Source organism: Macrobrachium rosenbergii, chromosome 5, assembly GCF_040412425.1.
Source record: "Macrobrachium rosenbergii isolate ZJJX-2024 chromosome 5, ASM4041242v1, whole genome shotgun sequence".
NCBI classification, from domain to species: Eukaryota; Metazoa; Arthropoda; class Malacostraca; order Decapoda; family Palaemonidae; genus Macrobrachium; species Macrobrachium rosenbergii.
The window spans coordinates 6,055,739-6,072,186 of record NC_089745.1 but is presented as its reverse complement, the minus strand read 5'-3'; the positions used below and the strand labels follow the sequence as shown (position 1 = coordinate 6,072,186).

The 16,448-nt window shown below is 35.3% G+C and overlaps 1 protein-coding gene across 2 annotated transcripts in view; it reads right to left on the bottom strand.

The window, feature by feature from the left end:
• The window catches only part of Git (ARF GTPase-activating protein GIT1), a 45,324-nt gene that overhangs the window by 21,940 nt on the left and 6,936 nt on the right, over nt 1-16,448 (bottom strand). Inside the window, exons 6-10 of one of the 2 annotated variants that reach the window (XM_067103417.1) lie at nt 15,816-16,053; nt 14,824-14,966; nt 13,759-13,862; nt 11,972-12,115; nt 9,945-10,330 (exon numbers count right to left, since the gene is read on the bottom strand). In XM_067103417.1, the coding sequence (XP_066959518.1) occupies nt 9,945-10,330; nt 11,972-12,115; nt 13,759-13,862; nt 14,824-14,966; nt 15,816-16,053 (1,015 nt within the window). The remainder of the gene's footprint in view (nt 1-9,944; nt 10,331-11,971; nt 12,116-13,758; nt 13,863-14,823; nt 14,967-15,815; nt 16,054-16,448) is intronic. The other variant, XM_067103418.1, reaches the window with a different exon arrangement.

Sequence of the window (16,448 nt, the reverse complement as noted above, 5' to 3'; positions counted from 1 at the left end):
TATATCCAATATCCTTTATCAACTTGATTGATGCTCAAGAAAATGTTACTTCATTGAAAGCATGATCCTGAGTACGGGACAACATAAGCCTACTCTGTATGATATTTGGAACACGTCTACAAGCAGTCATTAGCAAACAAATCAGTGTTAATGCTGTTAATATTCTATTTTTATTGTTAATCATTTAGAATTAAGCAAAGCTAACTTCTACGTTCACGATATATAGTTTTACAATAAAATACATATAACTATGATCTTTCCATATGGTGGTCTATGAGTGATGCAGATTAAAAGGATATTGTGTAAAATATGTAAAATACTTAAATAATGCAGTATAAGTCTTTAGATATTAAGTTATATGCCTGGATAAAAATGACACTACCACTACCACTCACGGTAAAAAGTACAGATGTCGCACGATACCTCAAAATGGGAAAGTAAATGGCACCCATTTCTCAGGTTACCTAAATTTCAAATAAAATAGTTTCACTTCCACATATCAAAATCCTTGAAAACTAACAGAAAACCTTTCAATCACTAATTCATATTTCAATGAGAAAAAACACAACACTTACATATGAACACAAGAAGTAACAATGGTATTCACTTAAATCCAAAAGCGTTTATATCAACAATGACAACTTTGCAACACTATAAATCTGCAATGAAAGATGATACCACCACACTAAAGAGTCAACTCTCAAGAAAGACAAAGCCTATGCATGCTGGGGCTCAAGTGAGGAATAATAATGAGGTAGGAGGGGCAATACTCATAGCTGGAGGGCATACTCCACCCAACACACACACACTCACACACACACACATCACCCCACCTAATCGCACTGTTGCTCATGTACCTGCCCAACTCGACTATATGAAGAAAGGTGGCAGCAGCAGGTGACTTTTTTTAGGGGTGGTGGTGGTGGCAGTGGTGAACAGTGCATGAAGGGAGGGAGAGAGGGTAAGGTGATAACCTGAGGGACTCAACTATAGGCATGAGGACCAGAATATGAGATACACATTCAAGGTCATCTTCTTTTATAAGATACATGTTTGGTAGAGGTTTTTAGAACAATGAAATACAAATATATTACAAAATTCCTCTTACCCAAATTATGCTCAAGTAAAGAACCAAAGATGGTTTACAAAAGAATAACAATACTTTACTGATGAGTCATCAAGTAAAAATCAGTGTGGCAAGTCATGACTTACCAAACATGGAATGTCTTCAAACCAGTTTGACAGGGATTACCTTGGGCCCAGATAGAAAAATGCACTGTACTCTAGAAAGGTTGCTTCAGACTTCTCTAGATTCTTATGGCTTTATGTTTAATTTACTGTGCTTACAAGAATAAATGTTACAGAAACAGATATTAAGATACATAAAAAGTAGACCCCAGGTTAAAATAAAAACTCAATTACTGGAAATTATGCAATGTAACAGAGAGAGAGAGAGAGAGAGAGAGAGAGAGAGAGAGAGAGAGAGAGAGAGAGAGAGAGAGAGAGAGAGAGAGTTATAAAGAAAAACAAGCCCAAGAGAGAGAGAGAGAGAGAGAGAGAGAGAGAGAGAGAGAGAGAGAGAGAGAGAGAGAGAGAGAGAGAGAGAGAGAGAGAGAGAGAGTTATAAAAGAAAAAACAAGCCCACCCAACCATCTTGTGTTAACCACATTACTTGCCAGTTCACTGCACTTCCAAGTAGGAAAATATACAGGAAATACTTTCTATGCAGAAAACAAATACTCTATACAGTATACAGATTTTTTCTTCTATACAAGGCCTTTAGTTTTCCTAGAGTATTATTACAGTTATAACTAAGGAAAACATAAAAAATAATAAAATTGTAATGACACTTTCACCGAGTTTCAACTGCTTATGAGTCACTCAAATATAATTAAAATAATTTTTAAAGTATTATGCACAGTTTATGCAGAATGGCTTTTTTATTTAATGTCAAATAAATTAAAATTCTAGTTCTTGTTTGCATAAAAAGTTTTTTAAGTGCTTTTCTTTCGCATCTTTACTGTAATGAGAGAATGGTATCAGTCTCCTATCATAGCTAGAGAGATATGAAAAGTACATTAACATGAAAGGTAGGATTGCATGTTTTTTTTTAATTAAGACAGCCTCTGAGAATGACTCCTTTTACATTTAAAAAAATCGAAATTTTTTTCTTTTAAAAAGGGTCTACATTTGCAAAGTGAAGTGTGTCAGGCTTAGCAGTTAAAATGTATGTGCTCATATGTGACAAACTGGATTGCCCTATTTGACAAACTCGAGGAAACGAAGAATTATAAAAACTATTTTTTAGGAAAAATCTTGAGAGCCTCATAAAGTTTGCATGTGATTCTGCAAGAAAATTACACTGCATATTGCACTCTAACTCTTAGGGAATGGTATGATAAAACACCTGACATCTATTTAAAAGATGGCTACTGCTATATTTCTCAACTTGTGTATCCTCTACATATCCTAAGTATGTACTCTTTCTGAGTAAAATCTGTCTATATTTAAAGGATAAGTCATATACTTCCTCTCCCTAAGATGGCTAAGGATGGTTTGATGTCTCATTTCCTGGTCAATGTTCCCATGATATTTACAAAAGTTTACAAACCTATCTTTAAAGATTAGACACCTTTCAACAAACAATATAAATAAAGTATTGTGAATAAATACTTGAACAACTGTTCGTCAGAATCAAGAAAATTTTCCGTTTATCCCTTTACTGAAAGAATTAGTTAATTCTAAGCAATACTGTTTAATAAATAAGATGTAATGTTTAAGTCCCATAACAGTAAGAACATTAACTCAGTGGTATGGTTAGATTATTTATTTACTAACAATAATGTGAAAATACATACAATACTTGTATTATCATGATGCACAATACAACACTGTCCACAGAGACAAAACAGTCATATCAAGACACGCAATAAATACGTGGCTATAATTATCCTTTGCAGAATCAGCAGAATAATCAAGCTTATGACATCTACAATGGAAATGTCTCATTATTGTGGAGGGTGATCTTAAAACTAGACACTCCTTCACTGTGACAGGTGATTATAAATCTAAGCACTCCTTTAATAAGGAAATTATCCCTAGTTAAAAAAAACAACCTCAGAAAACCTGGTTATTTCCTCTAAAACACCACATCCAGAAAAGCAAAAGCAAGACTACATATTCAGATGACATAGTAAGCTACCTAAAAAAGGAAGTCCCCACAAAAACATAAAACACTCAAAATAGTATAAGACCAGCAAACAAAAAGTTAGAACAAAGTTAAAATACTGTATAGGCTGCATGGCAGGAAGATTTTACTCCTGGATATTTATGGTTTAATTAACCATGAAGGACATGGAAGATCGGCTCAGAAAATAATGAAGGTCATACTGTATAGGTAAGAACATAAAATCTGGTAAAAATACACTGTATAGAAAAATAGGTTTTGATGGAAACTTATTTTAGGCAGACTTTTCTCATCTTCAAAAGAAGTCACCCTTATGGTACCATCTGGGTTGCATAAGACAGATGAACTAAGATAAAGAATTCTCTTACAGCTGGTATAGACCAGAATAGCGCCATTGTTGGCACAGTCATGGAATATTAACAGACTCAAGGCAAGGAGGCTCTTTATCCTGCCTACATTGGCTACTAAGATGATCATAACTCATCCCTCGTCCACAGAAGTGCCATAGATGGCAAGGATAGGCTGAACCTGTAACATCATTGCTCTTTCGGTCTTCGTGGTTTCTGTACCACTGAGGAAAGTTAAGTACAGTACATAGATTTATGTTTGGCTACAGAATACTAATTCTGATAATATGCCCCTCTGTCACACTCCTGATTCCCTTTCGCTAGTTTCAATATAAAAAAGTGCGAGCTGGATGGAAGAAAGGAAATTTTACACCAAGAAATTTAATGGCTAATTAACTGAATGGGATGTGGAAGACAAGCTGAGAAGACAATGATCACCATATAACTATGGAAGATACCAAACAAGTGTAAAAATGCAGAAAAAAGTGTAAAATGCACAAAAAAGTAAATCTTGTTGTTGTGAATTCAGACACAACAAAAAATTATAACATGAAACGATACACCTACCTTCAAAATGACGAAAGATTAAAAGCTATTGCAAGAAGAAAGGTGTGGGGTACATGGATAGTTTACAATAAAGAGAGGTAAAAACCAATAGTTTTTCCAATGATGATCCAATCGACAACAAAAGGTATAGCAGATTGGTGAAAAGTGTTACAGAAATTGGGGATGGAAACAAGTGAAGCCTAAGTCTTCTGGTGAGATGCAGTGGAAGAAATAACTTTTTTGAGAAGCTCCTCTCTAAGTGTCTTTGTAGGTTTGTTGAAGATGACAACCTGCTACCAGCATTGCAGTTTGGGTTTCATAAGAGCCTTGGTATTTGTAATGCACTCTTGTCAATATCTACTGTTTTGCAGAGTGCTCTTGGTGAGGGTGCAGAGTCATGCACAGTTGGTCTAGATTTTGGTGCAGCCTCAGCCATTGAATCGTGAAGTATAAGCTAAGATTACTAGGAAGGGATGGGATCTTTTAATAATATTTTACATGAATTTTTATTAGGCAGAACCCAAAGGGTCTGCATTGATGGTCAGTAAAAAAGCTTTAGTAATGTCAACTCAGGTGTTCCTAAGCTTTAGTAATGTCAACTCAGGTGTTCCTAAGGTAGTATTCTTGGACCTTTGCTATTCACTTTCTATACTAATGACATGAGGCAAGGTCTGAAGAACAAATAAAATGCATACACCAAAGATGCTACTCTACTAGCCATTGTTCCTTTTCCGTGCCTTGGGTCTGTGGCTGCAGAATCCTTGAACAGAGATCTGGCATGTGTTTAATGAGTGGAGCAGGCTTTGGGGTATGAAGCTTATCCCTTCTAAAACTCAAAGTATGAGACTTGGTCAATCCAGAATGTTTGGCTTTTAAGATTTTAGGAGTAACTTTTGACAAGAAATTAACTTCTGAAAAGCATGTACATAATAATGCTTCCTGTTTCTCAAAAAGATGGTATCTTGCAGAAATCCCTTAGAATGTTTCAGGATGAAGCCATTAAAACTAAGTGTTTTAACTATTTTCTTCTTGTTTGGAGTACAGTTCTTGAGCATGGTCTTCTAGTGCTGACTCTCATCTCAAACTCTTGGATAGAGATACATCATCAGTCAAGTTTATTTTGCCAACTTTTAACGTTGACTTTTGGCACTGATGTAAAGTGAGTTCATCATGTTTGCTACATAAAATGTACTGTACTATGACGACAAACATCCTCTACTCTATTCTTTACCTGACCTAGCTGTTTCTGATTGCTACACTAGGCAGACTGCTGCTGCAAACAGTGTGTTGTTTTCTAGTATCAGGTTTAATACTACTCAGTTTACTAGGAGTTTTATCTTGGCTACAACTCAAATGTGGAATAGTTAGCCTAGTGCAACAGTAGAATCTTCTGATCTCCAAATATTTAAGTGCAGAGCAAATTCATTCCTGCTCTCTGCTGTATCCTCCTGAATTTAAGGTACGTTTTACCGGTATTTCATACTCCCTCATATTATTTCTGAATCTTATACATAAATGTTGCATCTACATTACTGGGGTACAGGACCAGTGTCCCTGGGGGCAAAAGTGTTGTGGAGCAGTCCTATGGTGGTGACAGCAGGGGTGCACCTGCTGCACGAGAACCAGGGTCTAGACCATGTGCCTTCTCCATTAGTGGCAGACTGGGACAACAGAGACTCACTACTGACTGACTGTCTAAAGACCCATAAACAGGAAACTTGGGGGCAAGGCATTTATATGCTCCCTTCTGCATAAATTTGAAACACTGGTCTGTCCATATCCCCAAAGACTAAACAAGTTCTCTGTGGTGAAAGCTGTTTCCAACAACACAAGCACAATAGGTGAGAGTCCTTGTCCAGGAAAAACATAAAAGAGCAGTATGCTTACCTGGCAGACTTTGACATACTGTATGTACCTATTAGAACCAAGTCAAAACAACAGTAGCATCAGGTCCAACATTCAACTAGCCCCAATCACCTCTAACTATACACATCAGTTCACAAATCCCATTCTATCCCAGAGAATAAAAAAAAATGCATGTATACAGATACCAATCCCATTCTATCCCAGAGAATAAACAAAATGCATGTATATAGACAAAAAATGTTTAAAAACTTGGGATTACTTTTTAGAAAAATTCAGCACTAAATTTTACAAATTTCCAAAAATTTAATCCCAGCAAAATTTGCTATTTATGGAAAAAATGATTTCCCTATACTGTAATGCTGCCTGAGAGAGTATGAAAAAAAAAAAGAAAATGTACACAGATTCTCACATTCTGTATTATGGATCATTAATGCTTAACTAAGAATCAATAGCATTTAACAAGGAGGGAATATCGGTGAATGAAGTCTTTTTCAAAAAACAACATAGATCAGGCACTTCTTCACACAGACAAAAAGGGAAACAGACAAAAGCCAGTTCCTTCAAATATACATATGCATCTATCAACAAATTGCAAACCCAAGATAAGACTGAAGAGCAAAGTCAGAAAAAAATGAGCAAAAGAGCAAGATGGCATAAAGGCTGGGAGCACATAAAAATGATCTCGAGAAATGCTGACGAAATGTTGAGGTTACAGACTGACATAACAGAATGAGGCAGAGGGCTGGAGGTTGAACAGATGAAATGTTATGCTCTTTTCTGATTAATGCTGTGACTAGAATGTGCAGCGGAAACATCGGCACTGACATGAAAAATACTGATTTTGGAGAGGTGTAAACGTAAATTGTTAATATTCAAGGTTGAAGCACAATGGGAATATTGCATTACAAATGTGAAATTGGTGGAAAATTGTGATATCAAGAGGCTGAAAATAAGGCAGATCTCACAGATAGAGATGGTTGTAAATATGCAAGGAACTGGAAAAGTTGATCAGAAAATGAGTAAATACAAAAGTAGCAGGACAATGACCAACAGGAAGACCCAGGAAATCTTGAGAAAGGGAACAGATGATTCATTTGGTTTGGTTTATGAAAATCTGGCTATACAGCCAAGCCCTGGAGCACTTTCTGCCATTTAGCGCTGACAATGAAAAGAGGAAAGAGGGAGTAGCGTGGTTGGATAACAAGATGGAAGAAAGGAAGTGGGAAGGGACGGAAAATAAAAGGCTAATGAGTGGGTGCAGTCAGGGGCTGAAAGGACGCTGCAAACAACCTTTAGTAATCATGAAGCCCTACATACAACAGGAGTTCTGACAAAGAAAAGCACAAAACAGAGAAGAATGGAGAAAACTCATTTCACATCTAACCACTTGCACGGGAAAGCCAACAAAAACTTTTTATGATGATGAAGATGTCATAATTGTCATAATTACATGTACGCTGTGTAAACTTATACTTGCTCTTTAATGACGAAACTTTGCAAGCTGGTGTTTTTAAGTTCTGAAGTTTCTTACGCTTTCAGTAATATAACACTCAAATATATACCTATTCTCTTTCATCATATCATTCATGTCTTGTTTACCAAATTATTGTGCTTATGGATATCTAGATTTGTATTTGTACTGAGTAACTATGATTTTGAGAAATAGGACTCTTTAGGCAGATTATTTAGTTTAATCTGCTAATGGACAATTTTTGGAAAAGCGCCCATTAACCTGAAGTACATGGTTTGTTGTTCAAATGCATAGACTATGGTCTACTACTCAAATACAAATTTATCTTGCACTTTTCATCCATTTCCTCTGGTCTCCTCTAACTTAGCTGTCAAACTTCTTTTAACTTCATCTTATTCAATCTAGTCAATCACTTGGCTTTTGTGAATCACTTCTGTCCCAAGGAAATTTCTTGTTGATTAGAAATGTGGAAAGTTATATTATCTTTCATCTTTGCCACTGATGATTGCTAATGTGGTGAGTTATATCATCTTTACTTTGTCTTAATTTTGTCAATGAGATTATTCACAGTGTTGTACAGTCTGGTGTTATTTCAGAGCTTAGTACTTGTACTTCATTGCCATATGATAAAAAAGCAAGAGAAAAAGCAAAAATGAAAAGTTGAAGGTAGTTGTAAACAAAATTGTCTATACTTTGCAGTATTAAAAATGACCAAAAATAAAGTGAAAGAAATACTTTAAGTTAATCTTTTCCATCATTCAATACAACAATAAACTGTAACCTGAGAGAAAAAAGACCCAAATTTTTTCAGTCTGCATGTTGAAAAGTACTCACTAATGCTATTGTTTAATCAATGCAAGTACAGTTACTGCTCATGGTATGATACTTATCTTGGTTTAATTCTGAGTTTGAAAAATTGTATTTAACTACAGTAAGGGCAAAAGTAAAGGAGTGGGATTAACCTGAAAAAATTCTATGGTCCCTATTAACTTACTATAAGAAAAATACTTGTAGATATAAAAGTACCCATATGTAATTTTTCTTTGCACCAAGTAAAACTAAAATAAATTCTCTCCAATGATATTGCAAATTCAAAATCAACTGCATTTTCCCTTGATACAAAGTGAAGTCTTTTGTATGGATGTGGATAACCTTCAGCAACAGCTAGGTCAGTTGTTGAAACTTGGCAACGAAGTAGACAATTAAAGGTGTCAGGGTACTGTCTACTCACTTGTAAATAACCTAATCACTTTTACTTGAACTTCAGAGACAAATGTGCAGATGGTATCTAAGGCTATCATTATTATCAATTAGTTTAACCAGATTAATGTGCTAATTTTTTTAGCTTAAAGAATTTCTTATTAATAATGATAAAAGTTTCCATTTTAGTTTTTCAATTTGTTTCTTTAAATACTATATACACATAATATAATTAGTGAACTCAAAATGATGAAGATTCAGACAAATTTTCCTTGATTTGTTTCCAAAACGACATTTCCTTGATTTTTTTTCCCAAAACTTGACAATCATTGATGATATTTTGGACAAGAAAAAAATTTCACAGTTAGTTTTACTCTAGTCTGTAAAAAATAGGGACTAGATCATGTGGCCTGTTAATCAAATATCCAAGGGTCAAAAGTACAGTACTTGCATGCCATTCCTTTTGACACGAACTCCATATTCCAAAATTTGGCTTAATCTGTTTTGACAGTTACTAAGAGGTTCATTACTCCATACATTCTGCCATCAAAAAGAATAAAAAACCTAAGTAAAAAAAAAAAAAAAAAACAGAGGGCTACTTAACCAAACTCAACATTTACACGAAGGAGTGAGAAGGGTATCATGTCTGCTCACTGTGACGGCCAAAGACAAAAGTGACTGAGTAGCATTGGGCAAGTAACTTACTGAACAACCATCAACACATAAATAAAAATATTAAATTAATTAAATCTTAAAAACAAAGTCGAGCTCTGTGACCAAAGTACTGACGAGTCTTGTAGACTGAGTAACAAATGAAGGAAATGTGACTAATTTACAGTACTGACATGTGAGCGTGCAATAGCCTACCTTGTTGCCAAGCTTTAATAACTGAAACAGCTGTCACTAAAGGTTATCCATACCTATACAGAAGACGAAGGTTTGTATTTTTGTAAGAACAAATAAAGTATGTTGCTAGTTATGCCAGCTACTACACAGTGAAGTGCCAGAATAAAACCATTTACACATTCTTAGTGATTATTCATGAAGTTAACATGAAGCTGGAGCTCCAGGTAATGGCTGAATAGTAAAGGCATAATGCAGTGCAGTTTGGTTGAGGGAGCACTGATCAGAACCCTGATCATCATCTACAGTGTTCTGGGCAAGGCACGCTACACCCACTAAACCATACAGGAACTCTAAAACTTTAGGAGCTAAACCTTTCAAGAAATCAAATGTCAACCACAGTCAAAATTATGAAAACTGACATTTAGAAAAAATAAATAACCAAAAACCATAACCTGAAAATATATCAAGAGGGAATACTTACAGATTCATGGAGCTGATTCTGTCTTGTCTGCTCTGCTAAAATAGCCTTTTGCTGCTCTAGCTTCTTATGCATCTCCACATAGGTGTAATCATCTTCTGAAGCCACGGAGTCGTATAAAGGTTCCCCGTCATCCGTCAGTTCGCCCTTATTGTTATTGTTTGCATTGTTGTTGATTAATGAAAGAGGAGGAGTATGTGTTGTGGTCACCATAGGATCAGTGCTAGATGAAACAGAGGAAGTGATAGATATTTGTGTATGTCTTAAATGATGAATATCATTACTATTTACGGGTGAAGAGTTAGCCGGGGTGCTTGTAGAAGAATGGGGTGCTTTCACAGGTGGTATTTTAGGAGAATTAGGCATTGTCAACGTCACGTCACCGAAGTCTAGAAAGAGAAGAAGAGAAAAGAAATAGGTTAATGCAATTTGACTGGTTATAACATGCAGTATACTTAATGACACTGATGAAATGACAAATTTCTGACATCAATGATGGAACAAGAACTACAATTTTCCCCAAAAAACCAACACCTGAAATAATATAAATACAGGGGCGCTATAAAAAATAAAACACATTACCTATTAGTAAGTACAGTATATCACAATGACACGACATATTTACAGGGAGTTAAAGCTCGAGTCAGCAGTCTAGGTCTAGTTGGTTATGGATTAAATTAGTGGTCATTCAGTTAATACAGCTAAGCGTTCACATTTAGGTGTTAACAGCTCTTCCTTAAGACTAAAGGTATGCTTTCAGACGGTGGTATATTAAGAATTGCCATTTACCACTGATCAACAATATTCACAGAATAAACAACATCACTGCAGTTTGCAGTCTTCTTTGGATGGCTTCCTCTTGTGTGCTTTTTCATCTGCATTACAGACATAACCCCTTGGGAGATTGCTTACTTCTCCCCATATAGAAGCATGTTGAATATTCGCAGCCACATTGTGTGCACACGTGGCGCACGGCTCCAACACGGGATTGTTACATGCCTCCGCATTAACTGGTCGCTCTGAACGTACAGTAAATAAATTTCTAAATGATGACTGGCGATTCAAACTTGACTTTCGAGTAGCTGCCTTTTGTGGGCTAGGGGCTTTAGGAGGCTTCCCTACAGCACCCGACTTTCCTTGTGACGTCTTCCTTTTTGAATCCTGATTAGATGTTTCTGGGGGTGATTTGCCTAATTTATCTCTATCTTCACAACTATGCAACTGAGTGTTCCATGGTAAATTCACATTCCGATTTATTTGGTCTGGCCTTATATAGCTTCTTGTCACCTGATTACGACGTGGTAACACTGGGGTACTTGGCTGGGAGCGAGAGAAGACTTTGGTTAGGCTTTGTCGATGCTGAGCAGCATACTTAAGGGGTAGAGTGAGAGTTCTTACTAATAAAGACCTTGCACTTCCACTGCCAGAAACAGCTCCAGATGGCTTGGATGATGAAGCAGTTGCTGAGGAAAACGTTGAGGAGGAAGAATTCAAAGGGGTGAGAATATCATGTGACTTAGGCTTCTCATCATCTACTTTTGCCCTTGGAGTTAAAAGTTGCTCTTTAATAGATTTCGTTAACTGGGCAGCAAACTGACTAGGCGAAGGGTAATCTGGCTCATAGACTTCATCATAATCTGCAAAATGATCATCATCAGAAAGATCACTGTTACTGCTAAACCCACTTGAATATTTCCGCCCAAGAGGTTTGATGGGTTCTAATGTAGGACCCTCACTTCTCTCATGACCAGTTTCAGTGTCAGGACTCCAGTGATTACTTGACTGTTCTAAAGTATCAGTGTCACAATGATGTCTGTCATCTTCATCAATGCTAGTATCAACATCTGCTTCATTAGGATCCACAGCTGCTCCATCTATTGAGTCTTGATCATAACTACCTCTTGTTACATCATCTAATGACCCATTGACTTCATCATACGATCGATAAAGTGGGTTGTTTTGAGTAAGTAAAGCTATCCCACAACCATTATCATTAGTGTAGACAGGAGAGTAATGATGAAGGGACACACCAGAGAGTGGAACATCAGAAGAAACAGATAAAGCAGAAGGCAGGGAGTCTTCCTCAGGATTGGCTGACAGATGAGGAGGGGAGGAGAGAGAGGAATGGATGGGCTCCTGTGCCCCATCAGCTCTCTGGTCAGCTTGGGTTACTGCTAGCAGGAAGAAAGGGTACAAAAAAAATAAGGAAGACTTCAAAAGTAGTTCTGACATCACTTATTAATGAGAAGTTCTAATGCACTTAACACATCAAATAGGACAAAACTTCTATGAACTGTAAACAAATCTAAGAGTAAATTCTGTCTTTGAATGCTCACATGCATCTGGACATATAAAAGCTTTCTAATGATCACTAAAATTAAACTATAAATACATAAATGTTTTCTGACAAGAAAAAACTTTTTCAAGAATGAAGTTCTTGCTGTTCCATAAGGAAATTTCAAAAATTTAAATATCATCAAAATTCCTCCACAACAATCTTGATAAAACTTAAAACTTTTCATATATCACTGCTTCTTTCATAAATATCAATACTGTAGTGCTAAAAATAGGACACTTTCATATACACATCTAATAATGATATCTAAAACTATGCATTCAAGTATCAAAATGACCTACATCACAGGACATACACATGGAATTCTAATGTACACATGACAACTATCTGAACTCATGATTGCTGTAAATAAAATCAAATAAACCAGGTCTGTAGCAGACACATAAAAAGCTTTACATGCAAATGTTACAACTGCTTCACTAGTAGGGGAAAATCTATGTAGAAGTTATTGTCTGTTTCTATGGCGGATTTTCTCTGCAGAAGCAACTAATCTGTTTTGTCGACACACATTAGGATAAACGTCCAGTATGTAGACATGAAGCCTCCTACTAGAATATTCCCAATCTTTTTAACATCATATCCTCATAAAAACTAATTAAGCATTACATATATAACACCTGAAGTCCTGCTCCCATCCAACTGACAGAAAGAACAGTAATCTTTATTTCTAACCAAGAATAAGTACAAATACCTTAAAATTAACTCAAATTCAGGGTTTACTGAAGGTCTAAGTCTAGTACACGGAAGAAAAATTAGGACAATGCCATTATTTTCATGACTTGTATCATACCAGTACACTAAAATATGGGAGATTTCCTTTCATCTCCTTGACAACTAAGTGAATATTATCTTCTATCTCATCTCCTTTAGTCAGTAAGTCCTACTAAATTATTGGTACATGAAAAATTATTACTACCATCTAATTTAACAACATTATCTTATGAAAACCTGAAATCAGTTCTAAATTATGAATTCAAAAGATGTGAAAATAGTGCTATTACTGAAAGTTATTTCAGAATAATATAAAACCTTTGATGAATTACAATTCATAATTGTGTGGATTTCATGGAAAATTTACATGTCTGTATTCTACTGAAGAGAGATTTTAAGTATCTAAAATATTATACTATATCAATTAAAACCTCCTCAATTTTGTAAAATCTAATTCATTAACCAAGCACCTCAATCAGCCTTACATTAAACTAAGATCCAGCCCATCAACTATGATTAAATGTGTTCTTGAAACATTTTACTTTGACCACTATAAAAATGTTAATTCTAAATTTCCTGTAAGATAACACAGTACATTCAAATTAAACTTCACTAATTCAGTAACTAATGTCGTTACATGCCTTGATATATTATGAAACATCTTGAATGTTTATAAACTTGATGCACTTTTCAAGAGAAAACTATCAAATATGAATCAATTTTGAGAAAAAATCATCCAATACAAAATACCTTTTTCTTTAGGAGTTCCAGTCGGAGAGGAGATCCCAGTTTGTCTACGTTTTGCATCGGATAACACATCAATTATCAAAGTGGCAAATTCTCTGGCATTAAATCTGGAAAAAACCAACATTGGCAATTCTAATAATAATTCTACTGAGTTTATTTATGTCTACACATCTTAAAATACTAAAACCTATAAGTGTCTATTAAAAAATTACTTAAATCCATGATTCCCGAAGTATACACCACAGCTAACTCACAGGTGCCCAACAAGATATCCTGAATTGTCACAGTTTTATTGCAATCTTGATTTCAAAGTGTTGACAACCCAGTCCTAATAACAGGAGGCAACATCCACGGGACATTAGGCAAACTACCATCTATCTACAGTACTGTACATTTAGTGCTAAGCTTTGCCATATTAAAACTTAACAGAATTCAAATGGGTTCAAAACCCAAGCTCCATCTGATTTACTTATGCAAAAGAAAATCTTATTTAGGTTACTTGTGACACCTCACTGAAAACAGAATGGCAACACCCCCTTTGCAAAATCAGATTTTTGAAATATACTGACAATAGTTGTGAAAACACATGGTCTCCCAGCCCACTGGTAACTATGACTGCTCAAAAAGGAAAAATATACAACTGTTTGCAAATCTAAAATTACATTTCACTTACCTTTTAGTTAACCGTGGCCATATTACTGAACTACTTATTGGGTTAATAAATATTTAAAATTTGGCCCAGCACTGGGGCCAGGAAAGCAATTCAGTGTTTAAACTACAAACTTAAATACTATAAACTGAGTACAAATTTACATGAATCAAAAATGTCTTAACAAATGTATTGCACTGGTTTTTAAAAACATCCTAATACTGAACAACTTCCTTCCAATGAAGAAGAATATTTCACACAAACATCCTGCATTGTTTCTTGAACAGATTCACGGTGAAAAATCTGGATTCCACAAAAAATATGTACAGTAATACAAATCTTATCTAAACACAAGAATATAAACTCAACTGTATGTAAAGAATGAATAAACAAACTGTATGCAAGGAATGAATACACACCTGGCGAGCTTTTGTCTTCCTTGGTTCCTTGTGGATGAGTACTCAGGATTAACAGGGAGAAAGGGTACAGTACACCTATCACTAACCAAAGCACTCTGGTTTTGTAGAGATAACCACGTAGAATCTGTCTCCCGACGATCAACCTGCACACAAAGGAGACATGCATTGTATGTATAGCTATTGTTATTACCATTTGATCAATCAACCAGCTCAATGCATTCATATATTGAAATGTTTTCACTGGATTCCCAGAAGGTATAAATTTTCTTTCTGCTGTAATAATAAAATAATAATTGCTTTCTTTTCCGTGGAATAGATTCCCAGAAGGTATAAATTTTCTTTCTGCAGTAATAATAAAATAATAATTGCTTTCTTTTCCGTGGAATACAAAGTTGAAGTTAAATTGCACATGGGAACTGTTCATGACCAAGTTATATTGTAGTTCAGAGGTGTCTTCTCTTGTCCTCAAACACAACAAGTTTCAGTTCACAATTTCAAGCAGATGTATAGATACAGTATACACATTTTCTTCATCAAGAGATATCTTCCAAATGTATCCAAGCCATACAAATGAAAGGCAAATAATAAATGGAACTTCAACTTTGAAGAGCCTTATTGATTTATGTGTAAAATTAATTTATGTATGAAAACAAGTTATAAGAGATGATCTGACTTCATGGAACAAGGCCATGAACTTACAAAGCAACTGTTCATGAAAGAAAGAACAAAATTAATATTTATAACTATAAATAACTTGCACATATCCTCGACAACAAATCATATTAAACAGACAATAATAAACAAGCAATCAGAAAAAAACAATCCCTCATTTTATCGGGAACAGGTCACAAATACAGTCTGCTATAATGAGATCCCTATTAACTGCAGCATACTGTATACTGAATGCCTATGTTAACAAATCAAGGAAAATTTCATGTAGCTATATAAAAAACCTCAAAGTTAACACTAAAAATACAACCATAAAAGCATACCTCATCATAAACATCACATGCTAACTCTTCAAACAGGTTATTGGGTAAATTCTGTAATTTGGATCTTGCTTCTTTGGCTAAATCAGACATGTCCAATGAGTTAGCCATTTCAGGAATGATCCAGTGCTGCCCCATCGTGTGATCTGGTTTACGGCCACATAGATAAAATGCTAATCTATCTGTCAACTCGTACTGACTTTCCAGCAGATGTTCTGCGAGACAGGAGTGGTTTGATTCACTGAAAAAGAAAGAGAAGGTTCAGTGATTTCTCATATCACTAGTTAAAGTCCTCTGAATGGTAGCACCATATAAACTTTCACCATTATAAACAAGCTATAAAATGTCCATAAAAAAAAAAAAGCTATCTTGACTCTCACAAGCATTGCCCAAAACAATTGTAAATGACCAAGAACAAGATAAACCTAAACCAGGAGCAGCCAGGTAAACTACCTCCATATTTGCACCTTACTTACAAACAGTAACTATTTACCAATGTACTATTTGTTTCCACTATGTCTGAGATTGAATAACATACTCAGGTTAGAGAAAATGGATATTTCGATGTTACTGAATATTTTTGTACCTTTCCATAAATTTTAAACATACCAAGAATGTTAACTGCCATTGCATACT